The sequence below is a fragment of the Oncorhynchus mykiss genome, chromosome 9, assembly GCF_013265735.2.
Source record: "Oncorhynchus mykiss isolate Arlee chromosome 9, USDA_OmykA_1.1, whole genome shotgun sequence".
In the NCBI taxonomy this organism is placed as follows: domain Eukaryota; kingdom Metazoa; phylum Chordata; class Actinopteri; order Salmoniformes; family Salmonidae; genus Oncorhynchus; species Oncorhynchus mykiss.
Genome location: NC_048573.1, coordinates 63,434,043 through 63,460,474, shown reverse-complemented (window position 1 = coordinate 63,460,474; position 26,432 = coordinate 63,434,043). Strand labels below are relative to the sequence as shown.

Below are 26,432 nucleotides of genomic sequence, written 5' to 3'. Positions count from 1 at the left end.
TGGTGCTTCTGGGACATTTCAGACGGCTGTTATGGGACCTTTTTACTGAAGAATGTGTCTGTTTTTTATGATTGTGTTTTGATTTACTGTCATTGTCTCCACCACCCTCCAGGTATTCCCCATCATGCCCTGTGTATTTATGCCGGTGTTCTCTGTTTGTCTCCTGGTTGTGACCCTTGCCTGTCCTGACCCTGAGCCCGCCCGCCTGACCACTCTGCCTGCCCCTGACCCTGCCTGCCGTCCTGTACCTTTGCCCCATCTCTGTATTACCGACCTCTGCCTGATCTGACCCTGAGCCTGCCTACCATTCTGTACCTTTGCCCCTGTTGTTGTAATAAACATTGTTACTTCGTCTGCTGATAGTACGAACTGGCCTTGACTGACCCAGTAGACCCGGACCAGCTGCGCAACGCCATCTCCTCCCACGACCGGAGACCAAGGCTATGAACACCTACATTGGGGACTCCCTAGCTGCAGGATTTATGCATCCTTTGTCCTCTCCCGCGGGTGCAGGGTTCTTCTTTGTGGAGAAGAAGGACAAGTCCCTGCGCCAGTGCATCGACTACTGGGGACTCAATGACATATCGGTGAAGAACCGCTACCCACTACCACTCATCTCCTCGGCCTTCGAGCCGCTCCAGGGGACCACCGTGTTTTTCAAGCTGGATCTACGGAATGCCTACCAACTGGTGCGGATACGGGAAGGGGATGAGTGGAAGACCGCCTTCAACACGGCCAGTGGCCACTACGAGTATTTGGTCATGCCATTTGGCCTCACCAACGCCCCTGCTGTGTTCCAGGCACTAGTAAATGATGTTCTCCGCGACATGTTGAACCGGTTCGTCTTCGTCTACATTGATGACATCCTCGTCTTCTCCCGCTCCCCCCAAGACCATGTGCTCCACGTCTGACAGGTTCTTCAACGCCTCCTGGAGAACCAGCTGTTTGTCAAGGCAGAGAAGTGCAAGTTCCATCGCTCCACCATCCCCTTTCTGGGGAACATCATCTCTGCTGGGAGTGTCCAGATGGATCCCGGGAAGGTGAGAGTGTTGGTGGATTGGCCCCAGCCTTCGTCCAGGGTGCAGCTGCAACGTTTCCTGGGCTTCGCCAACTTCTGTCGCCACTTCATCTGGCATTACAGCACCTTGGCTTCCCTCCCTGTCAGCACCCATTTCTCCCAAGGTTCCATTCCTGTGGTCCCCTGCTGCTGACCGGCGTTCCGGGACCTCAAACACTGCTTCATCACTGCTCCCATCCTGGTTCATCCTGACCCTTCCCGTCAGTTCATGGTGGAGGCCGATGCATTGGATGTAGGAGTGAAGGCGGTCCTGTCCCAGCGTCCTGCCCTGGACCTGAAGCTACATCCCTGTGCCTTCTTCTCCCATCGCCTCAATGCCATGGTTCTCCCAGCCGAACCCCGGGGGGGAGGGGGGTCCCGATAACCGGATGTTCATGCCTGACACGGGCCCACTCCTCCAGGCTGGCCTGCCACCCGGGGTCCTGCCAGATCCTGGCATTTGTGCAACAATGCTTTTGGTGACCCACCATGGTCCCTGACGTCTCCGCATTCATCGCCGCTTGCACAGTGTTAGCTCACAATAAGACTCCATCGGCAAGCTCTGGTTGGCCTTCTGCAACCTCTGCCTGTCCCTCACCATCCTTGGTCCCACATATCCCTGGATTTTGTCACGGGTCTCCCCCTGTCTGAGGGCAACACTGTCATCCTGACTGTGGTCGATGGGTTTTCCAAGGCCGCCCACTTCATTCCTCGCCCCAAACTACCCTTGGCCAAGGAGACGGCCCAGCTCATGGTGCAGCATGTCTTCCGGATCCATGGACTGCCCATGGACATGGTCTCCGACCAGGGTCCTCAGTTCTCGTCCCAGTTCTGGAGGGTGTTCTGCACCCTCATTGGGTCTTCGGCCAGCCTGTCCTCTGGGTTTCACCCCCAGTCCAATGGCCAGTCAGAGCGAGCCAACCAGGACTTTGAGACAACTCTGCGCTGCCTGGTCTCCGCCAACCCCACCACCTGGAGCCAGCATCTTGTGTGGGTGGAATACACATGCAACACCCTTAGCCCATTGAATGTTCCCTGGGGTATCAGCCCCAGCTCTGCTGAGAAGGAGGAAGAGGTTGGCATACCTTCTGCCCAGATGTTTGTCTGCCGCTGTCATCGTACCTAGGGGAAAGCCCAGTCGCCCCTCCTCAAGACCACCTCCAGATATCGACGACAAGCGGAATCCCACAAACTCTCCCCCCAGTTTATTGGCCTGTTTCCCATCTCTAAAATGATTAGTCCCTCTGCTATTCATCTTCTGTTGCCCTGTAATCCTCATATACACCCCACCTTTCATGTGTCCTGTGTTAAATCCACCCCTCCTCCTTCGGCGTACACAGGGATACGCCTCCTGAGTGTTCGACCACGGGGCAGGGGTTTCCAGTACCTGGTTGACTGGAAGGGTTTTGGCCCGGAGGAGATGTGTTGGGTCCCATCTAGTGACATCCTGGACCTAGCCCTCATCGCCCTGTTTGGGATACTGTCACACCCTGATCTGTTTCACCTGTCTTTGTGATTGTCTCCACCCCCCTCCAGGTGTCGTCCATCTTCCCCATTATCCCCTGTGTATTTATAACGGTGTATATAGCAGTCTCTCTTTTCTCGTCTACCTGGTTTTGACCCTTGCCTGTCCTGACCCTGAGCCCGCCCGCCTGACAACTCTGCCTGCCCCTGACCCTGCCTGCCGTCCTGTAACTTTGCCCCGTCTCTGGATTTTGACCTCTGTATCAAGGCACAAGGCGAGACCCAAATGCAGACACAAGAGGCAGATGGTTGGAGTCTTACAATGTTTATTAATCCAAATGGGTAGACAAGAGAATGGTCGTGGACGGGCAAAAAGGTCAAAACCAGATCAGAAGCCAGGACGTACAGAGTTGCAGACAGGCAAGCGGGTACAAAGTCCAGAACAGGCAAGGGTCAAAACCGGGAGGACTAGAAAAAGGAGAATCCAAAAAGCAGGAGAACGGGAAAAACGCTGGTTGACTTGGAAACATACAAGACGAACTGACACAGAGAGACAGGAAACACAGGGTTTAATGTGTGTATTGTATTTTGACATGTATTGTGGTGCTAAACAGGGCTCCTCTGGAAAAAATACCTTGGTCTCTAGATTGACTCCCTGTCAAAATAAAGGTTAAATAAAAACCTGACAGATCGGTACATATGACATTAATTTAACTTTTCATAATATGAACAAGGCCCCACTATCCTGGCTTCTATGCTAATGGTCAACAATGACATGTCATTGTTTGGATTGCATTTTGGCAACACAGTCAGCTCTTGGGGCTTATGCATCATCCTTTTTGGACTTTTAATATGTACATTTGCTACTGTAAATCTATTCACACGTAATACACACACTAGCAATTAAACACTCAAGGTCTACCTGAAGCATTTATCTTGGAAAGGTCTTTTTAAATCATGGGACCGGGTAACCCAAACCAATAAATGTTTCAAGAAAGCCTAATTCAGCACATTAACAAGTTCAGTGTGGTGCCCAGAGGAGGAAGCAGTGGAATTAGACATACAGAGAAGCCAAGGTAAACTTAACAGACATTAGTTCCAAAACCATGCAGGCCTATATCAGGCCCTTACTCTCTTAAACCCATTTTGTGGATTGGTTTATGCTACATAATACAAAGATAGGTGATTAGACATTTTAATACCTTGTAACAGGATGCATCCCAGAGTATGTGGAACTTGTGAATGGATCAAGTACTGGATATGCAACCATTTTGTTTAATTAAGTAAGAGGACATTTCCCACCATTAATATATAATGACTTATGAGGACTTATGGAGGCATTCATGAAGCTTTTAAAGTTGTTGTTCATTTAAAGTGGAAGAACCTTTAAACCCATTGCGGTACATTGTACATTGTAAAAAATTAGGACACTGATATGTGTACTGACATCAAATTGAATCTCATTTTATTTGTCACATGCTTTGTAAACATGTGTAGACTAGCAGTGAAATACTTACTTTTCCAACAATGCTGAGTTAAATATTTAAAATAATGTATAAAATCAAATATAAACAAAAAAAATACAATAAGAATAATATAAAACAAAAGTCAATGACGTGAGCAGCAGAGCTTTCCATAGGAAAATATGTGTACTTTAAGGGGCATAATCAGGGATCTGATTCGAGTTCTGACATGGTTTTGGGTGCTAGATCCAGACTATGAAACTAAGTGACTGCAGTCAGTGACTGCAGAAAATCACACAATTCAGAGTATACATTTTAGGGTTAGCCTAACTCTCTGGCCGTCTGAGTTAAATCCATTGCCTACCAGATGTAAATTCCTCCACTGTAACGTTACTCTTGTGCAACGCAAATGATGAATGAGAAAATGAATATAGTTTGAGAAGGGAAACCTGACTGCGCCTGTCCAGAAGGCCGAGTTTGTATTTACGTTTTTTTCTAGAGGAACCCACTTTTTCAAAATGTATCTAGGATTCTTCCTTCACTGTATAACAGCTCATTTAGGGAGCATTGTCTGGGTTATAGCATTACACCATTTTAGTTTTTTCAATTGTAACATGCGTGTTTGAGTTTTGAAACCAGTGAAGCAGTGGAACTTTGATGTGGAAATGCATGGCACATTATATCATGTCTCTTGGAAAGCTTTCGAAGGAAATTCAGACAGATAAAGGTATGCGTAGACATTTGGCTCCATTTGAGTTTCACCTTAAGAAATCCATGCAATTGTATTATTTAAGGTAGACTACGCAATATAACATCATCATCAGCAGTGAGACTTCTTCCTTACAGTAATCAACAACAACCAAATTAAAATCTGCCAAGACTGTAAGCACTGGTTGTTCACAATTTATATCCCTTACAGGGACACCTGCATTTGTAAAAGCAAAAATTGGAATTGTGTTGTTATTGATTTCTGTAAGCAGGAAGTCACCACTCATTTGATGTCATATTGTGGAGTCTACCTTTAATGTGGCACTGCTGTCTTGACTTGAGAGTCATTATTGACATAGTTGTGTGTAGAACTTTACAATGTACACTAGATGTTTTAAGTACTAACTGATAGAGAAGCTTCTGTATTTAGATTTCAGTTTGGACTTCCTGTTCATTGTTTCAGCCAGTGTTTAAAACTTCATTCTTAAAATAAAGTTCTATAAAACAATTTTAATTTCTTAAAGTTGCTGCTTTAAAACTGGACAGAACAGTAGTTCATAGAACTGAACTAAAATGCTTGGATAGTAGAACCAGGCGGTATATTATGTTGTGTAAATAGAGATCCTGTTCTTCTTTTGCCACTTGCCATCTTTGGAAAATATTTCCTTCCTTCTTTTTCCAACTGAATGAACTAATACGTTCCATATCAGTATGGAAACTATATGAACTAATACGTTCAGTATCAGTATGGAAACTATGTATGACCACTATGTATGGATGAAACAACCCCCGTAGCTATGTAATAGGAGTTTGATCGATACTTTAATGTTGGTATAACATTAATTTCTCTGCTTTAGTCCAATGGAAAACAAAGTTACATAGCTCATGGATTCTCCCCTTTTGAGCACAGGTGGTGTTCTGAAATCCCATGAAACAATATCCTCCCAGAAGACACTCTTCGGTGTTGTAGTACCAAGTTTCCGATCCTAACTCAAAACTCTGACATCCTTCTATCCCTTCTATTCCTGTTTGTTTCCACGGTAGCCAAGAGGTGGGGACTACAACGGTGAAACTTCTTTATTCAGCAGTACATGGTAGAGAATAAGCAGCCAGAAACCAACCTTTCAGTCACCCCTGTGCTGTGCCACTCCTGCCCTCTCAGGCTAACACCCATGGGAGACATCTAACACTATGACTGTCTATTCACCCAGCACCTCAATAACAATAACAACAATAACCTCTGACCCCTATAGGAAGAGCTGCGTCTCCTACTTGTACTACAGTACCACAGCTAATACCACTACAACTACTACTCAGTGGTGCAAAGTACTTAAGTAAAAATACTTCAAAGTACTACTTAAGTAGTTTTTTGGGGTATCTTTACTTTACCATTAACTTTTACTTCACGACATTCCTAAAGAAAAATAATGTACTTTTTACTCCATACATTTTACCTGAGACACAAAAGTACTCGTTACATTCTGAATGCATTTCTACTGCCTCTAATTTGGCAGACTCACTAAACACACATGCTTTGTTTGTAAATGAGTGTTGGAGTGTGCGACTTGATATCTGTAAAAAAAGGGGGGAAAATTGTGTCGTCTGGATTGCTTTATATAAGGAATTATTTATACATTTACTTTTCAAGCTTAAGTATATTTTAGCAATTACATTTACTTTAGATACTTATGTATATTTAAAACCAAATACTTTTAGACTTTTACTCAAGTAGTACTTTACTGGGTGACTTTGACTTTCACTTGAGTCATTTTCTTACTATGGTATCTTTACTTTTACTCAAGTATGACAACTGGGTACTTTTTCCCACTACTGCTACCTCTACAACAACTATTACAAATACAAGTACTACCACTCCCTTAACAGATAGCTCCTCCTCTTCTAATGATGCAATGGAGAAAAAAAAAATTAACTGACAGTTACTGTATATCATCTGAATCGCCTCCCTACCATACTGTTTGAACAGCACTGTACTTCACTCTCCCTCACTAGATGTTATAGAGGATTACAGTAGGAGGGGAAATATTTCAGCGACCCTTCCTTCCCAATAGTAGTAGGTGCTAAGACCAATCAAAGCGTTCCAGTCCTGCCAGGCTATAAATAGCTGTTGAGGAGGGTGTGTGCATGCTCAGCACCTTTTCCTATGAGGAGCCTACTGGTCACCACCAAAATCCTTTGTTTACACTGGACATAATAGAATGTGTAACAGATTGAATTATAATTGACAGTTTTTTTGTATTGATCTGTCACTTTTGATTTATCCGAACAGTACGGCAAATAGGGTTTGACATCATTTTCTATTTGGCATAATAATGTTATTAAAATCATGATTGTTTTTCCGTAAGGGTACATTTTTTCCCCGTGTAGGAGTACAATTGACCCTAACAAGCTGTCTTTCTCTATAGAGGACTCCCTGACATCAGAATGTGTCTTCAGCCATACTGGGTACTCTAGATCTCTCCTCTTTTGATTGAGTTGTAGGTTTGGCAATGCTGCAACAAGTGGCTCTGTTGCTCGCTTGAAGCTCTGAGGAAAGAGTTTAAAACATTAAAGATAGGGGTCATTGCTGTTGATTCTGGGGTGGAATTTCAGTTTTCATTGGGCTGATTAACTTAAATGGGTTGTTTTATTGGTATAACCTATGCATTCGGGCAAAAAAACAAAAAAAAACATTGGATGGAGAAGCAGGATTTTATTATGAACACAGTAGTGTTTACAGATTGGGCTGAGGCTTGGTTCCAACTAAAATCATTTCTGGGACGAATACAAAATCTTGGGAGATTCAATACATTTTAACTTGTGCATGTTCTAACTTGGTGTGAGATTCAATTATTATTTGCGAAGATTATGATGTAAAATTTATTTTATACCAACTGAATTTTATCAGATGAACTAAATCCCATAGTTACCTATCATGATAAAATCCCTATCTGACATTACATGGTCAAAGTGACAGGGCATAGACTGACCCTTCCACAGTGAAGGCTACAGGATCTGCTCATCGGAAAGTGTGGCTGACTGTAGAGGAGAGCAGCCTGTGTTGAGTGTCAGGGACTCCCTCCTCTGGTGAAAATGAGACACACTGATTTACATAAGGAAGATTTCCACTACAGTACAGCCTCAGTCTTACAGTTTTACTTGAGGAATAAAAATAAAATAAAAAATAAAAAAATGTACTCACACAAAGCTAAACATATTTTAAAATACTTTTAAAAGGGATTTCAGAGTAATGACAATGAAGGTTCAGTGACTAGAAAGGAAAAAACATTAGATTTATTTGATCACCACTGATATCCACAATTCAATACTATCCTCCTTGTTGTTCTGCTGATAAGAGTGCAATTATACCAACACAAAATGATCAAGGTTAATAAATAAAAACAGGTTATTTACAATTATGCAGTGTCATTCTACCACAATTGATGGTTTGAAACCTCCAAAGTCCACATTATAAAAGAAAGTAGTTGTCAGTGCTAACAAAACTCTGTGCAAAAAAGGCATGTCAAAATTCAAATGGTTTCAATGTTTGAAACGTCAACTAAAATAAGGAGATGTACAGTAGATTACACAATACAAAATGCCTGTAATTCCAACACACTGGGCACACACTGGTTCCATCAACGTTGTTTTCATGCCATTTCAATGAAATGTACATCTGTGTCCAGTGGGAACTGTACAATAAAAGCAGTGAATTAGTAGTTATGCCACACGGCATGCATTCTTGGACTCAAATAATTCACACATTTTAACAGTAACCCTGTCATGGTATTAGGCAACATCTTTATAATGCATCAAATAAGCTAAAATAATATAAATGGAGATAATACAACACAATGTCATTAGTACCAGTCTCTGAATTTACTGAATGGGAGGAACAGTATGGGAGGAATTTATTCTTTTTTTTTCAAATGTGTACTAATACATATTGAACGTCAACACATTCTCCTGGGCCATCCACTCTGAGCAGGTGAAGTGTTATTTTCTATTCCAGACATGTCTGTGTCTGTGGGGAGAAGCAGTGGGAATTGTGGGGGTAGGCGAGGGGTCAACCGGACAGTGGTCAGAGTATTTTCAGCTATGGCTTGAATTGGCTTCATGTCACAACTAAAGTGAATCATGGAATGATACAGTGTGGCCAGAACTGGTGTCAGGAGTGGGCAGTGGCCACATGACAGGGTAGCCTACGGACTCCCTGGCCTAGAGGACACAGCTAATCCGGGGGCCAAAGTGGAATATACGTCTTGGCTACAAATAGCATCATGTTAGTGGCTGAATATTGACCATGCTCTTCAGTTTAGACAAACTGTTTTAACATTCGCCGCCCTGAAGTACGAAATGACAGACACACACACTTTGACATCTGAGCCTGTGGGTTATCATGCTATATTGAACCACCAAGCCACCTCCACTTGGTAGGGTTATAGTCGTTAAGTGACGCACAAACACATACACAAACAGAACTGATCAGTTCACGCATCCATCTTTAAACCTCAGAACTGTTTTTAACATCAAATTGCATAAAGTCCTTGAGAAATGCTACTTCAATAACAATGTTATCCATTAACAGATTGTGCCATAAAGTTTTTTGTATCTGTAATGTAACTATTACAGAATACTGCATGTCAAAATTTTATGGGGGGAATATAAAATGATTACATTTCCCACTATATTTCCAATGTAACTACAACGATTAGTTTTAAGAAATATGTGCAATTAAAACATAATTACCAATTCAATGCATTTCAGACTGACAAGCATGTGTTATTTTTTTATGCAAGTATGTTAGTCAAATCCAAGCAGGCGTTCCTTGTTACAGTTCTATAGGCCTGATGTTTAGATACCAAACAGGATTTCTATATTTCCTATATTGTTGATTGTTGAGTCAGTCCATGATTAAGAGGCACACATAGCCCTCTGTTAGTACATTATGGAACCTATTTCCTGATGGTATTCACACATTTCTAGACACGTTACCATGGCAAAACACAGAATTACGGTTCCAGCTTCAGTCTACATGGAATTCCCAACCAGCGATAGTCAATCCAACCACCAATCCAATCAGTCTGGAAACATACCAAATATTTACATCTAAACAAGGGAAGTATTGTAGACTTGCACAACTTTCTCTCTTCTCAAATCAAACTATTTTTTTCTTCCTACACCATCTCTTCCAATTACACAATAACCTTTAAGAATAAATTAAAGGGGAAGGGAACCCTTTAGGTCCAAATAAAGATATGCTCCATTAGATGAGAGAGGTAGGGAGGAGTGAAAGCAGAGACCTCTCTCCCAGTGCACAGAAGCAGGGATGGAGGTACTGTATGGTGGCGGCGGCAGAGGGGACAGCTGCCTCCTCGTCCCTCTCTAAGTGGTGAGCTTGGAGTAGTTGGGAGGTGAGAAGCGTCTGCGCAGGTACTTGAGGATGTAGAGGGGGAGACAGCTCACCAGGGTGATAACCGTCACCTTCCACAGGAACGACATCGTGGCAATGAAATATACATCTAGAAACAGTACAGGAAACAGAGGGCAGGATGGTGGGTCATTCAAACAGAGATGTTTATACAGTGCCCTCCGTAATTATTGGAACAGTGATATTTCGTTTTTTGTTTTGGCTCTGTACTCCAGCACTTTGGGATTTAAATTATACAATGACTATGGAGGACAAAGTGCAGACTGTCAGCGCTAATTTGAGGGTATTTTCATCCATATCGGGTGAACCGTCCCCTCATTTTAGGGGACCAAAAGTATTTTGATCAATTAACTTCTATCTATATTAAAGTAGTCAAAAGTTGAGTATTTGGTCCCAAATTCCTAGCACGCAATGATAACACCAAGCTTGTGACTTCAAACTTGTTGGATGCATTTGCTTTTTTAAATTATTATTATTATTTATTTTTTTACTTTAAGTGAATACTTTTGGTCCCCTAAAAAAAATGGGGGGACTATGTACAAAAAGTGCTGTTATTAATGAAAATACCCTCAAATTAAAGAGGACAGTCTGAACTTTAACCTCATCCTCATTGTATAATTTCATATCTAAAGTGCTGGAGTACAGAGCCAAAATAAGAAAAAAATGCTTCCCCGTCCCAATAATTACAGAGGGCACTGTATATGAGAAATTGAGTAAGTATAACTGAATGTAATCAGACTAGTGTGACTACTGTTTGTGTTTCAGTTGCCACTACTCAGTTCATTAGTGACTTAAAATTGGCTGCATCTAACAACCTTTCATCTCAATATCAAATCATTTCTGGGTAACAATATGAAATGTCCTATCCCTGTCAACTGCGTTAATTTTCAGCAAATTTAACATGTGTAAATATTTGTATGAACATAACAAGGTTCAACAACTGAGACATAAACTGAACAAGTTCCACAGACATGTGACTAACAGAAATTGAATAATGTGTCCCTGAACAAAGGGAGGGGTCAAAATCAAATGTAACAGTCAGTATCTGGTGTGGCCACCAGCTGCATTAAGTACTGCAGTGCATCACCTCCTCATGGACTGCACCAGATTTGACAGTTCTTGCTGTGAGATGTTAACCCACTCTTCCATCCAGGACATTTCTGGGGGAATGGCCCTAGCCCTCACCCTCCGATCCAACAGGTCCCAGACGTGCTCAATGGGATTGAGATCCGGGCTCTTCGCTGGCCATGGCAGAACACCGACATTCCTGTCTTGCAGGAAATAATGCATAGAACGAGCAGTGTGGCTGGTGGAATTGTTATGCTGGAGGGTCATGTCAGGATGAGCCTGGAGGAAGGGTCACACATGAGGGAGGAGGATGTCTTCCCTGTAACACACAGCTTTGAGATTGTCTGAAATGACAACAAGCTCAGTCCGATGTTGCTGTGACACACTGCCCCAGACCATGACGGAACCTCCACCTCCAAATCGATCTCGCTCCAGAGTACAGGCCTCTGGGTAACGCTCATTCCTTTGACGATAAACGCGAATCCGACCATCACCCCTGGTGAGACAAAACCACGACTTGTCAGTGAAGAGCACTTTTTGCCAGTCCTGTCTGGTCCTGCGACGGTGGGTTTGTGCCCGTTGTTGCCGGTGATGTCTGGTGAGGACCTGCCTTTACAACAGGCCTACAAGCCCTCAGTCCAGCCTCTCTCAGCCTATTGCGGACAGTCTGAGCACTGATGGAGGGATTGTGCGTTCCTGGTGTAACTCGGGCAGTTGTTGTTGCCATCCTGGTTAATTGAACAAGCATGGGAAACAGTGTTTAAAACCTTTACAATGAAGATCTGTGAAGTTATTTGGATTTTTACAAATTATCTTTGAAAGACAACATCCCCTTTTCAGGACCCTTCTTTTTTTGCTGAGTTTAGTGCATTACTGTGATTGTTTATTTTTTACTGTTTTAATAGAAAACAAACATAGCTTCTTAGCAAAGAGCAATTTCTCAGTGGCGAGTGGAAACCTGAAAACTAGCTGTTATTTGCAGAGAGGTTTGGACGTCTTTGTCTTATTGATCTATTAACTAATTTACCGCCTGGTGATATCACCAGGCAGGCCAAAACTTCATTCCACTAAAACAGGCTGAAATTTCTGGCAGTCTTTTCAATCAGCTTAAACTAAAAAGGGCATTACCATCATTTCACAGTATTATTCCAACCTCATAGTATGGAAATGCACAACACACAAGAAAAGTCACGTTTTTGACTGCAGTGGGCCTTTGGAAAAACAGGAGATTAGCGAGACCTAGCATGTTGCCAATACAGTAGATGAGTGAAATGGATTACCATGTAATTGACTCGGATTCAAGCTGTTCCATTCAGGGACATTATGTACCCTTTGTGTTACTTGTGTCGTTAAACGTTAAAAGTACCTCTCTTTTAAGAAAGAGAAGAATGAGAAAGTGCACTTTTGACCACGTTCAGGTCATAACGCTGTGGTCTGAAAATGTACCTCCACACACCACATAAAGGCCTAAAATAACAGTTGGAAAACACAACTAGTGACTGAAGTAACTGATCGGAATCTATGCAACTAGTCCATTTGTCACATTTCTCGCTTTACTTGGGCTTTTTAAGTGACAAATGTCTGCTGCGTACCACTGTTTAGATTTCATAAACTACATAATACAGCCGACACGAAATTCCATAACTAACATCAGCAGCAGTGTGTGGGGTTCTAGATGTGGTACAATCGTTTCTAAACTACAGCAGGCTGTTTAGTCATAAACACAAAGACCTTGGCCAGCATGTGTGTGGTAGAGGGAGCAGGAAACTAACACGAGGCTTTGGCATTTCCACTTCAACACGCTGGCTGCACTCCTCTGGTACTATTTGTCACTTTATTCACCTTTAGCAGGACTTCCTACAGTCAGTAACCTCCAGGTCTCAGACAGCCCAAGGGCACAGTATGAATGGAGAAGACCCTGTCATCACTGAATGCTGACGTACAACTCCAAGGGCAGTGAAAGACCATTACTATCAATCTATCACTGTACAGGTTAATACAATTGTGGATACACTATTATTTGTCTCATCTGTATGAAAATTCCTGGCATCGGAATTCCTTGGCCAGAAACATGTCATCAAATGTGTGTGGGTGTTAAGTATGTGTTTTACCCACCTATGAACTCGTGGAGGAAGACGAGCGAGGCGATGTAGCAGGCCAGACTGAGTAGCTCGGCTACGATCATGAGCCAGTGCCACGTCTGGATGGTGAGCGCCACCATCAGCAGCTCCGTGAGGATCAAAGAGGTGAAGGAGATGGCCACGATGTGGACAAACTCTGACTCAAACAGCAGCAATGCCCCATACATGATGATACTGCCTGAGGAGCACAGAGAACAGGTTAGCACAATGTCAAAAGCACTGCTACTGCTTGTATGGATGTGCATGTGCTTTTATTTTCAATCAACAGACATATCTATGGTGCCGTTTAAATGCATGACTGGCAAACTTTAATGCTCAACCTGAACCTTGGCTCTAACTGTTCTACACCAGTTATTCCAACGCTACAATCAGAGGAATGGACTACAGAAATACAATGAAGAGAGTGTGAAGTCAGTACAGTACAGCCACATCTATATATTTTGCTATAAAAATAAATAAATAAGGGAATCGATGTCAGGATTTGTAGCTGTGACGGGAAAAGGAAGTGTAACACTTCTCCATGTTATTGTGACCTTAAAACGGAATGTAAAAATACACTTCCTGTGATTGAAAATGTAATTAATACCAACAGATCTGACATGGGACATACAGTATCACAGTTATGTATAAAATACAGCAACATTGTAGTTCAATGTATTGCTTATACACATCACATTGTTGGGATAAACCAGATGTACATTTTCTGTTGGACATTGGACAATAAAATTATATTATTCATATAAAAGCATACAAAACATTTCTTCCATGGACAACTGTTATGGAATCGATACCAAACAACCCACCAATGTCCTTAAACACAGAAACCAAAGCCCACTCAATAGCAAATAAGGATAAAAAGGATAATGGCAAAGGAAATGTCCGAATATTCTGCCACACTCTGCTTTGAGAGGGAGAGGTACAGCCACATCTATATCTGTGTGGTGGGAGGCAGGGATTGAGTGCTGAGCTGTAGACTAAAGGTTTAGGGTGTAGCATTGGATGATTCTGGCAACGCCAGTAGTCCTTGTTGGAAAACCACCTTAGGTTATTTAACATTTACAAACCACAGACATCAATAAACTCCACTACTAGCAATTAAGAAGAAAGTGTGTGGGCTGGTGGGGAGCATCATGGATTGTACACCACAGGGCAGGGCAGTTTCTAAAGTACTATCTGTGTAAAAGAGGCCTAAAGGAATTTAAAAAACATAACAAATTCCTAAGAATCTATAGGAATGCCTATTCTACTCAAGCGTTTATTTCCATTACACAAAGCATCAATGTCTTCTTACCTTGGTAGATACTTATTAGGACCCATATCAGAAAGGTCTTAAAGGACAGAGGTCGACCCTGAGAGAGGAATAGAAAAATAACACATTACATTTAATACAATATAATTATTTATAAATACACTGAGGATAACAGTGAGATTAAATGAAAGCTGAATAGAGTTCAAAATAAATGTGTGTGTACACTGTAGATATACTACTCTGAATGTTATGGAGTTTTATGCAGTACATCATTTTGAAATAATGCATATTATACTGCCATATTCGATAGCTAATAAAGTAATATAATGAAGACAGTGTATTACCTTTAGGAGATCCTTATATAACTCAGGATAGAGCATAGCTACTTCTGACTTCACATCTTTATCCAACACGAGGGAGAACACAGGGAACATGGTGTAGATGGTGGAGTAGCTAGAATAAAGAACATAAATCATTGATCAATTTCCATTAAATAGTTTATGTAAGAAATGAAACACAAAAATTATGTTTTATTTGAGAAGTTACAGTGCCTTGCGAAAGTATTCGGCCCCCTTGAACTTTGCGACCTTTTGCCACATTTCAGGCTTCAAACATAAAGATATAAAACTGTATTTTTTTGTGAAGAATCAACAACAAGTGGGACACAATCATGAAGTGGAACGACATTTATTGGATATTTCAAACTTTTTTAACAAATCAAAAACTGAAAAATTGGGCGTGCAAAATTATTCAGCCGCTTTACTTTCAGTGCAGCAAACTCTCTCCAGAAGTTCAGTGAGGATCTCTGAATGATCCAATGTTGACCTAAATGACTAATGATGATAAATACAATCCACCTGTGTGTAATCAAGTCTCTGTATAAATGCACCTGCACTGTGATAGTCTCAGAGGTCCGTTAAAAAGCGCAGAGAGCATCATGAAGAACAAGGAACACACCAGGCAGGTCCGAGATACTGTTGTGAAGAAGTTTAAAGCCGGATTTGGATACAAAAAGATTTCCCAAGCTTTAAACATCCCAAGGAGCACTGTGCAAGCGATAATATTGAAATGGAAGGAGTATTAGACCACTGCAAATCTACCAAGACCTGGCCGTCCCTCTAAACTTTCAGCTCATACAAGGAGAAGACTGATCAGAGATGCAGCCAAGAGGCCCATGATCACTCTGGATGAACTGCAGAGATCTACAGCTGAGGTGGGAGACTCTGTCCATAGGACAACAATCAGTCGTATATTGCACAAATCTGGCCTTTATGGAAGAGTGGCAAGAAGAAAGCCATTTCTTAAAGATATCCATAAAAAGTGTTGTTTAAAGTTTGCCACAAGCCACCTGGGAGACACACCAAACATGTGGAAGAAGCTGCTCTGGTCAGATGAAACCAAAATTGAACTTTTTGGCAACAATGCAAAACGTTATGTTTGGCGTAAAAGCAACACAGCTCATCACCCTGAACACACTGTCAAACATGGTGGTGGCAGCATCATGGTTTGGGCCTGCTTTTCTTCAGCAGGGACAGGGAAGATGGTTAAAATTGATGGGAAGATGGATGGAGCCAAATACAGGACCATTCTGGAAGAAAACCTGATGGAGTCTGCAAAAGACCTGAGACTGGGACGGAGATTTGTCTTCCAACAAGACTACAATGGAATGGTTAAAAAATAAACATATCCAGGTGTTAGAATGGCCAAGTCAAAGTCCAGACTTGAATCCAATCGAGAATCTGTGGAAAGAACTGAAAACTGCTGTTCACAAATGCTCTCCATCCAACCTCACTGAGCTCGAGCTGTTTTGCAAGGAGGAATGGGAAAAAATGTCAGTCTCTCGATGTGCAAAACTTATAGAGACATACCCCAAGCGACTTACAGCTGTAATCGCAGCAAAAGGTGGCGCTACAAAGTATTAACTTAAGGGGGCTGAATAATTTTGCACGCCCAATTTTTCAGTTTTTGATTTGTTAAAAAGGTTTGAAATATCCAATAAATGTCATTCCACTTCATGATTGTGTCCCACTTCTTGTTGATTCTTCACAACAAAATACAGTTTTATATCTTTGTTTGAAGCCTGAAATGTGGCAAAAGGTCGCAAAGTTCAAGGGGTCCAAATACTTTCGCAAGGCACTGTATCCAGGTAAATGTAAAAAAATACAGTTATTACATTTTTCCCTAAATGATTGAACATTTCAGGCATCTAATTTCCTGACATTTCGCTAAATCGATTTGAGCTCCATTCTAAGGCTGAAAAGAGGGTATTTTGATGATGTTTTGATGACTAAGCAGGGTTAAAGTAAATTCATTTTTTTTCTACATTCAACCCAATGCAACAATACGTCAACACAATCTCAATGTCATAGCAATCCGACTAACAGTTGAAATGCCATCCTGATAAGCCACAGCTATTGAGAAAAGATCAGCTCACCCAATAATGAGAAATCCTTGGTAGAGGGGGACAGACGCAAAGTAGAAGACAGAGGAGAAGACAGCCTGGGGGAAGAAGAGATCATGAATGAGTCATCATCATAGCAAAATGGTATTATACTGTGAAAGAGTTAATCTGTGTATATCGGAGGGTTAGAGTTAATTTCAGAATAAATGGTGGATTGGCCGCTATGGGTAAAAATCCAGCACTTGAGAGGAAATTAGAAATACAGTGCATTCGGGAAAGTGTTCAGCCCCTTTGACTTTTTCCATTTTTGTTGTTCTTACAGCCTTATTCTAAAATGTCTTAAATAGTTCCCCCCTCATCAATCTACACACAAGTTTCTCATAATGACAAAGCAAAAACAGGTTCAGAAAATGTAGCAAATTTGTATTGAAAAAAACTAACTGAAATATGACATTATTCAGACCCTTTACTCAGTACTTTGTTGAAGCACCTTTGGCAGCGATTACAGCCTTGAGTCTTCTGGGGTATGACGCTACAAGCTTGGCACACCTCTATTTGGGGAGTTTCTCCCATTCTTCTCTGAAGATCCTCTGTCATGTTGGATGGGGAGCGTCGCTGCACAGCTATTGCAGGTCTCTCCAGAGATGATCGATTGGGTTTAAGTCCTGGCTCTGGCTGGGCCACTCATGGACATTCAGAGACTTGCCCCAAAGCCACTCCTGCGTTGTCTTGGCTGTGTGCTTTGGGTCGTTTTCCTGTTGGAAGGTGAACCTTCGCCCGAGCCTGAGGTCCTGGAGCAGGTTTTCATCAAGGATCGCTCTGTACTTTTCTCCGTTCATCTTTCCCTCAATCCTGACTAGTCTTCCAGCCCCTGCCACTGAAAAACATTCCCACATCATGATGCTGCCACCACCACCATGCTTCACCATCACAGGATGGTGCCTGGTTTCCTCCAAATGTGACGCTTGGCATTCGGCTTACTGCTATTAACCCACACAAACGCATTGAATAACAGATTCACTACACAGAACAGATAGTCCCCCCAAAAAAAATCTAAAGGAAATTTGTTCTGAAGTTTCTGTCCTACAGTACCAGTCACAAGTTTGGACACACCTACTCATTCAAGTGTTTTTATTTTTATTTTTTACTATTTTCTACATTGTAGAATAATAGTGAAGACATCAACTTTTAACAAGGCACACCTGTTAATTGAAATGAATTCCAGGTGATTACCTCATGAAGCTGGTTGAGAGAATGCCAAGAGTGTGCAAAGCTGTCATGAAGGCAAAGAGTGGCTACTATGAAGAATTTAAAATATTTTGATTTGTTTAACACTTTTTTGGTTACTACATGATTCCATATGTGTTATTTCATAGTTTTGATGTCTTCACTATTATTCTACAATGTGGAAAATAGTAAAAAATAATGAAAAACCCTGGAATGAGTTGGTGTGTCCAAACTTTTGACTGGCACTGTATATCTGAGAGATATAAGAAAGATCAGGATTTTATTTTTTAACATATTTTTGGCATTAAACAGTCCCCATTTATAGTTCCATTCATTTTTTGAACTAGTACCAAAGGACCTTCAGATGAGTCTTATGAGGCCTGTGGGCGTCCTAGAGCAAAACAACTGACATACGTGTTTGTGAGTATCTCACCTTTCCACAGGGGGGTCATATTAGTGCGTAGCTTCAGACAGAAGTTGGCAGATCGGCTGTACCAGCTTCAGAAAATTCCTAAGATGCTTGTGGGGGGCATAGAGCAAAACGGAGAACAGCATTGTGTCTTTCCATAGAGGGGTCATAATAGTTTCTAGCCAAGGACGCTACAGACGATTTTGTGAGAAGACAGATTTGGGGGGTTTCTCATGGTCTGACAAACATCACACTAGCTCTGTCACCTTTCACAGCAGATGCGGAAGAGCGACAAAAAAAAACTTAAAATTGACCGATTTTTGTGGGGATTTTTTGATTATGCTAATTAGATTCCCACAGGGGAGAGGACATCGACTCTGGGGTTAACAGCAGTGGTTGTGGTCAGTGTTAATCTGAGACACATTGGAGGCCTCCCAAACTAGTCAATGGCCTGGTCTGGGAGACTAGAGGGCTGAAGACCTGGCCTTGTGCTTAGGCTGTGTACTCACTGGGGCTGAGGGGGGGGGGCTGGGGTTGGGGCCCCCCAGAAGAGCTCTGACTCATCCCCCACCCTGCTCCACCTCTCTATGCCTGGCCCAAGGTACTCTCACTACCCACTGGCTCTGGGGCTGCATGGTGACTAGGCTTCCAGGGAAGCTGCTGGCTCTCCCTGTCCTGACACTCCCTATCCTGTTTCACCATTTGGTACCCTAGTCCTGACTCACTCCCCACCTTGTTCCACCATTTGGTACCCTGGTCCTGACTCACTCCCCACCCCGTTCCACCATTTAGTACCCTGGTCCTGACTCACTCCCCAACCTGTTCCACCATTTGGTACCCTGGTCCTGACTCACTCCCCACCCCGTTCCACCATTTAGTACCCTGGTCCTGCTTACCTGCATGGTGCTGATGCACAGGCTCCGGTGGATGACAAACTGGGAGAGGCCGGCGGATCTCTTGTAGCTGTTCCGCCCATGGACCATGAGGAGTCGGCCCAAGTGCTTGAACTGAGTCACAGAGAAGTCCGCAGCCAGCGATGCCTGTTTCCCTTCCTGTCAACCAACAACATTGTGGTGGAATTTTTAAGACATTCTGAGATACATTTAGAAAAGGTTAGCAAAGGTCTTTGGTAACCAGAATAACACTTTTTACGAGTTTATATAAAGAAAGTTTAGAGGAAAAGTTGAAACTACTGCCACTGAGTAAACAAGTTCCCTATTTCTGCCACAGTTAAATCAATATTTACCAACTATTGAGTTGATGTGGAGCTCTGGTCCATAGTTATTGAAGGAGCAAGGTGTCCATAAAGTAAGAACTCTACATGGTTGACCTGTCAGCACTACAGTTCAAGCAGTCCCAATAAGAACAGAATACAATACCACATTGTCAGAAGACAACATCACATTAATTTCCTTTACACCCATGACATGTTTTCACACAGTCAAAAATGATTAATCTGTGCATGATGACATAGTGACAAATGTATGTTAAAAGGTGCTCTGGCCAGAGGGGGGCCAGCTCTCAGGAAACACACGACACAGACAGCAGTGACAGTGTGTGTGTGAAAGCAAAGCAACAGGGCGACAGGGATAGAGATGTTCTTACTTTGCCCTCCACTCCCACGCCACAGTCGGCTTCCTGGATCATGCTGACATCGTTTCCTCCGTCCCCTAAGAGAAAACAAACAGACATCAGTGGAAGTGTCAGGAGGAACACGTCTGTTAATGTGACTCACAGCAGAGAGGGTTTAGTGTGTGTATGTGCGTGTATGTTCGTGTGTCTGTCTGTGTCTGCCTGCCTGCCTGTCTGTGTGTGCGACTCCCTCGATCAGATCTCAATCCTTACCATAAGAAAATACTATGAGGCAAACTGTTTATCAAGTTTATATCATGAAAGCAATACCATCCAATATCTTAAAATGTACAGGTCAGTAACCCTGCAGTTAACTATAATTGGAGAGTTTTAGTGAGCCGATTTGAGAGTAGGCTATTTGTTAACTCTGTAACTCCGTATACTGTAATGTCCCAATAGAGAAAGGCTAGAGAATAGAGAAAGGCTTGGGGCTGACACTGGGCAGACTCACCTACAGCACATGTGAGTTTGCCAGTGCGCTCCTGCAGCAGGCGGACTATCTGGGCCTTCTGGGTCGGAGCACAGCGACAACACACCACGGCAGGACACTGACACGCCAGCTCCATAAACTCATACTCATAGAACTTCAGACACACCTGCAGGAGAAGCAGAGAAACAGACGAGGGTTGAGCAACCACTGGGGCCAACGACCAACTGTGGAGATGTCGGGATCTTTATCATTGATATAGACTCCTTCCTCAACGTCTGTTACATTTATCTAGGCAGTTGTCAATTGAGACTCAAAACAATGCAGCAGTGTGAATGGATAAGACTCAACACTGGCTGACGTTTCTCAAGTGTCTCAGTTAGACTTTAACCAATGTTAGACTGACTATTACCAATACCACAGATACCACCAAAGGCCTCTTCAGTAACAGTGCTTTGGTTTGGTTTACACAGATAAGGTAAAGTATTCAGAGTGAGGACGGTGTTTAGCTTACCTCCAGTGAGTCCCCTGATATGACCAGAGCACAGTCGTGTTTCCTCCTGAAAGCGTTGAGCTCCAGATGGGCCTCTCCTCGTGTCGTCACCTAGGACCACAGACAGTACATGGCTTACCATCATGTCAGAGACACACACAGATAGCTATCTAACCCACAGCAGCAGGAGTAGCTGCTCTCCTGACTGCAACTGTCAACCACACTCTAGATTAGCATCAGGGTGAACTGATCAACTGACAAATGTTGAACATATGTAAGGTGTGAAACCATAAGGACGACCAGGACATGAACCCACTAATACATGGCTGATTTTGTGGCTTTATATAGACTACTATTTCTACTGAAATATGGAGGTTGATTGTGTGGACATTACAATATTGCAAATTGTCTAACCTAAGGTCCATATTAAGAAGAAAACATCCCATAGTTTCTGCAACTGTGTCAAACTTATATGTGGACTCGGAATTCCAAAAATGTGGAACTGGAAATGACAACAAGACATAAATATGTCAACCAATGTTATGCACTGGTATGGCTATAATCCTCTCAAATTGCGTGTTCATACGTCAAGTCATCAACCCAGTGCCATTTGTGTCGAACCAGGAAGCCAATAGCAGATGCCTTGGCTATTGGACCACTCAACAGTCACAGCCCCTGCCTGCCCTCCTCTGCTGGGAGAAGCTAAGGGATTGTTTTCATGCTGTGCCAGCCATTGTTATCCTCTTCCAGTAACAATTGTTGTACGCAAGTCCTAAACTTCCTATGGCAGGCAAGCTTTTTTGCAACTGGACGAAGGCCAAAAGGGAAGTCAACAGACTATCAAAGCAATTGTGCTGTTTGAGAGCTAAGCCTGCAAAACAAATTAGAAAGTTAGGTTCTCTGTCTGTGTTCCCTCAGGAAGTGGTTCAGCTGGTACTCACAGGCCTGTTTCCAGACCTGGGGTCAAATAGCATTTAAAAATTATTCAAATATATGTACTATAAGTGTTTGTTTTAGACTGCCTGTAGTGCTAGTCAAGCACAGACAGCTTAAGTATTTGAACCAATATCAAGTAGTATTTGAACCCAGGTCTGGAAGGCTCTGGTCTGGTTGACACTGGCTTGAATGCTTATTCTTGTGAGAGGTGATTTATTGTTGGGCCAGCCAAATAGCCAGCGGATCCAGGCTGGGCTACATGGCTGGGGGACTACATAAGCACAGCTATGGGCCTTCACCACACAGAGGATGGATGTCCGCATGAGGTCAGTGCAGACGACAGGAAACTGTGGATGTTCCGATGAACTAGGAATGACCCCTTATGCTAAAGCAATTTATTCCAATTCACAATAAACATTATATTGAAAGTGCAGTGGTTGAACAGAAAAATGCCCTCTACTGCTTCTCCACTCACCGAATTAAAGATGTGGATTTCCTGGTTGCGGGTCACCAAATGAGCATTCTTAGCCGTGCACGTGGCTGTTTCCAGCTTATCTCCAGTTAACATCCACACCTACACAGGTAAAACAGTTTTAAAATGACATTTCTGTGTGATTAATACGTTTTACATTTCTTATCCACATTCAAACAATGACACAACACATAACAACAGTTTCAGAGGGCATAAAGCCCAGGGTTAAATAAAGTGTATTGAAAAAAAGTATGAAAATGTATGCACTCTGGATAAAGCGTCTGCTAAATGACTAAAACGTCAATGTAAAATGTATTGAAGTGAATTGTTGCTAAGGCCGTCTACCCCACTGCCCCGGTGACCCCTGACCTTGATGCCTGCATTACGTAAGATCTCCAGGGTGGGCCGTACGTCAGCCTGCAATTGGTCCTCCACCCCTGTCAAACACAGCAGCTCCATCTCCATCTCCAGGCTCTCGATCACCGTGGCAACCTTCAGAGACCGGTCGTGCACACTCAGCTTGGCCTGGACATATCGGGCCTGTGGAGAAAGTAACGAGAGAAATGTGGTGAATATATTTGGATTGTGAGACATTATCCGAATATAGCATATTGGAGTTTAGCTAGTTTGATTTATTAACTGTCAAACATACAAAATCGTCAAATGTAACATGTTTTGGAAGGAGCAAGTAAATGTCCAGCAGTCTCCAGCTCAGAGGAGATAAAGCAAAAAGCTATCCGAGTGACTCACTCAAGAACACAAGATCTATGCGTGAGTCACCACCGCCCACCAGCCAGCTCTCACAATTATACACTCAGGCAATGGGCCTGGTGGGGCTGCAGGGGAGACACTGCCCATCTGCCCGCCCTCCCACCCTGCATTGAGAATGGGAGTGTGTGTGTGTGTGTGTGTGTGTGAGAGAGAGAGGGGGATATCCGAGTATCAAACAACACACTTGACATCTTAAGAACAATGGCGAGTATCTGTGGAAACTATTTTGTTTTTGTATTTGTTGTTGTTGGTTTGTTGTTGTTGGCAGGTAGGTAGGCTACCTAGCAGATATAAAAGACTTGAAAGGACATGACAACTCCAAGACAACACCTGGAAAGAGTGTATTTTGTGTAGGACGATAAAGAAATTAGTGCTATATTGTCATCCAACACAAATGTACATTTCTGTAATCTCATAAGGAGTGGCACTAATACAGTAAAAACAACACATACAGAGGGAGGTGCAGCAACTAGTAAATTCATGTCATTGTAAGAATATTACCACACCTGGTTTCACAAACCCAGACGTTGATCAAAAGGAATTTCCCTTCTATTTATGACACTATGTGGATGTGCTCAAACCACGATGGATACCCTAAGCTTCAGCCTCACTAATGACTTTGCCAAATGGCTATGACACACTGAAATGTCAAGGTCGCTAACGGTGGGCTTGGTTACTCAGGACAGTCAATTCATTCTCCATCTAAACATCCTCCTCCTTCTGTTGGCTTGGGTTACCGCACAGTCCCATACTCTATGGAACAACGTGACGACAGTTACATTGAAGCTCGACCAAAGATAGAGAGGGCATGCTACCAACCTCAAAGTCTTGGTACTGTTCCTCTGTTAGAGACTTTTTGGAAACGACCAAGACCCTCAGGCCTTCCCTGGCCATATTTCCACACTGGAAGAAAGAGCAAAAGTAACACCAAAACATTAATATCAGAACGTTCAAACATACACAAGGACTGAACCTTCCCAAGAAAGGGAAAATTGACAGCAACACCCTAAAGATGACCACAACACGCTATAATCAATTCATGGTGGTAATTTATTCAAACTAAAATGACGTGTTTTAATAGAGGAAACCAAAAATACCTCTTCTTCCAGCCAATCATTATACTGGACGATGCCTGCCATCACTACGTCTGCACCCTTCATGTAGAAAGTTATTTCTCCTGTAGACTCATCCTGTAAAACAGACCATTCACTGTCATTACCTTAATTCAATGCTTGACAAACAGAAATGAAGAAAAACATTCACATTAATCAATAAGTTGGAATGTATGTGTAGAGATGCACATAAAGGATTAGTTTATTATTGTTGGTTGGTTGGTTGGTTGATAGAAAGGGAAACTTATTTTGGTGTTAATGTTCACAAGGGGTCCAAACATGTCTGAAAATATTTTCTTGAGGAAGCCAAGTTTAATCCCAGCCTTCCTAAAGTAGAGTTATACCAGGTCTATCCAAGCCAACAACAATAGTTAGTCATGCAGACAGCACAGAGACTTAGTCATCGGAGTTCATAGCAGGGTAAAGTCTGTCTTAGATCAGCCTATGTCTTGATAGATAAATGGATCAATGCTCAGGATCAAAAGCCATAAAATGTATCTTAAAAAAGAGCAGTTGGTCCCAAACAGTTGGCCCTACTGATATCAGCTATACAATGGATCTTTCAAAGGAGTAGTTACATCAAAACAGACAGTTGGCCGGCAATCAAGCAAAATACAAATGATCTTCCACAATACATTAGATCAGCTGAGGAAAGCATACACCTCTGGCAACTGTAAAGGGATGACTCAAATTAGAATTATCCTAGTCAGCAGCACTCACTCGAACTATGATTCCCATTCGCTTGCTAACATAGGTGAAAGGGAATATCTGTAGGATGGTGAAGTTCAGGATCTGTCCACTAGGAGTCCTCAGCTGCATGGAGTTCTGGTCCCGTCCGACCAGGGTCAGACCCACACTCTCTGTCCATTGCACCAGCGAAACCTAGCAACAGTTTGGTGAATGGGTGGTTATAAAAATACATACATTTGATAAGGTAAAAGGAGAAAGGACTGTTTTAGCATGAAATGGGTTCATCTTGGTTAACCCAGAACTGAAGTATTGCGTAATTGGTCAGATAGTCAATGAAGTTCTGGGTCCATAGTGTTAAGAGAAGAGATAGAATGAGCGGATCCGGAATGAAAAGCACCAACCTCTCTCTTTGCAATTTACAGGCAAGTCTTTGGGCCAAATGTCCCCTCTCCTTCCAAAATTCAAAAGATGCTAACACCTGCAAAATCATGATTTGTCCAAATAATCAGTGCCGAAAAACCCAAGCACTGGAACTAATGCTGCTGATTTCACACATCCCGTTGTATCATGACAGATCTACAGTACCATTTATGTTTACGTAGTCTTTTCACAAGAGATTAACATGATGTACCTTTTCACAGGACAAATGAAAGAACAGGAAATATAAATCTGAGTAGCACATCAAAGAGCTCTACTTCAGCTCAAATCAATAATAAAAGCATTTTCTGCACTCAAGAGTATTGATTGACAAACTAGGAAGACAATTTTAAAAGACAATGCCACATGTTGTTTCTGGTCTCTTTTGAAGGGCACATGAGGATAATGCCAAACAGACAACATTTGGAATGATTGAAAGAGTCACTTTTGGGGGGTGGGGGGGTCAGAAGTTATTTTTCCCAATAACTTCCAGACCACCAGCACAAGATCAAAAACACAATTCATCCCCCATGCCTACACTGACCGGTCTCTAATTTCAATCTCAGATGGACAGGAAGAGGCATCAATTGGACCCTAAACACTTCCAAAGTCCAGTCCCAAACCAAGCCTCTTCCAGCTAACAAACAATACTTATTTTATGCTAATATTTGGCCTGGGGTGGTCTTGAGCTGAACTCCATAATGATCAACAAAGCTCTGACTACCTTGTGTGTTGGTCAAACAAGTTGGGGAGAATGAGGTGTTTGACTTAGTCATGGTAACATTAGTAAGGCTACATTCACTATGGAGATGAGCAGTGAATCGGCCTCCAACCCAACAGCACCACCTAGTCATGGGAATGTCTAGG

The 26,432-nt window shown here is 42.5% G+C and overlaps 1 protein-coding gene across 1 annotated transcript in view; it reads right to left on the bottom strand.

Annotated features, from left to right (window-relative positions):
• Positions 1–7,387: 7,387 nt before the first annotated feature.
• The window catches only part of LOC110532617 (probable phospholipid-transporting ATPase IIA), a 41,884-nt gene continuing 22,839 nt past the window's right edge, over positions 7,388–26,432 (bottom strand). The window contains exons 15-28 of the mRNA XM_021616670.2: positions 25,179–25,340; positions 24,444–24,536; positions 24,166–24,249; positions 22,945–23,115; positions 22,579–22,677; positions 21,189–21,278; positions 20,699–20,843; positions 20,221–20,285; positions 19,512–19,667; positions 17,013–17,077; positions 14,923–15,031; positions 14,621–14,678; positions 13,304–13,507; positions 7,388–10,211 (exon numbers count right to left, since the gene is read on the bottom strand). Of these exons, the coding sequence (XP_021472345.2) occupies positions 10,075–10,211; positions 13,304–13,507; positions 14,621–14,678; positions 14,923–15,031; positions 17,013–17,077; positions 19,512–19,667; positions 20,221–20,285; positions 20,699–20,843; positions 21,189–21,278; positions 22,579–22,677; positions 22,945–23,115; positions 24,166–24,249; positions 24,444–24,536; positions 25,179–25,340 (1,638 nt within the window). The 3' untranslated portion in view covers positions 7,388–10,074. The remainder of the gene's footprint in view (positions 10,212–13,303; positions 13,508–14,620; positions 14,679–14,922; positions 15,032–17,012; positions 17,078–19,511; positions 19,668–20,220; positions 20,286–20,698; positions 20,844–21,188; positions 21,279–22,578; positions 22,678–22,944; positions 23,116–24,165; positions 24,250–24,443; positions 24,537–25,178; positions 25,341–26,432) is intronic.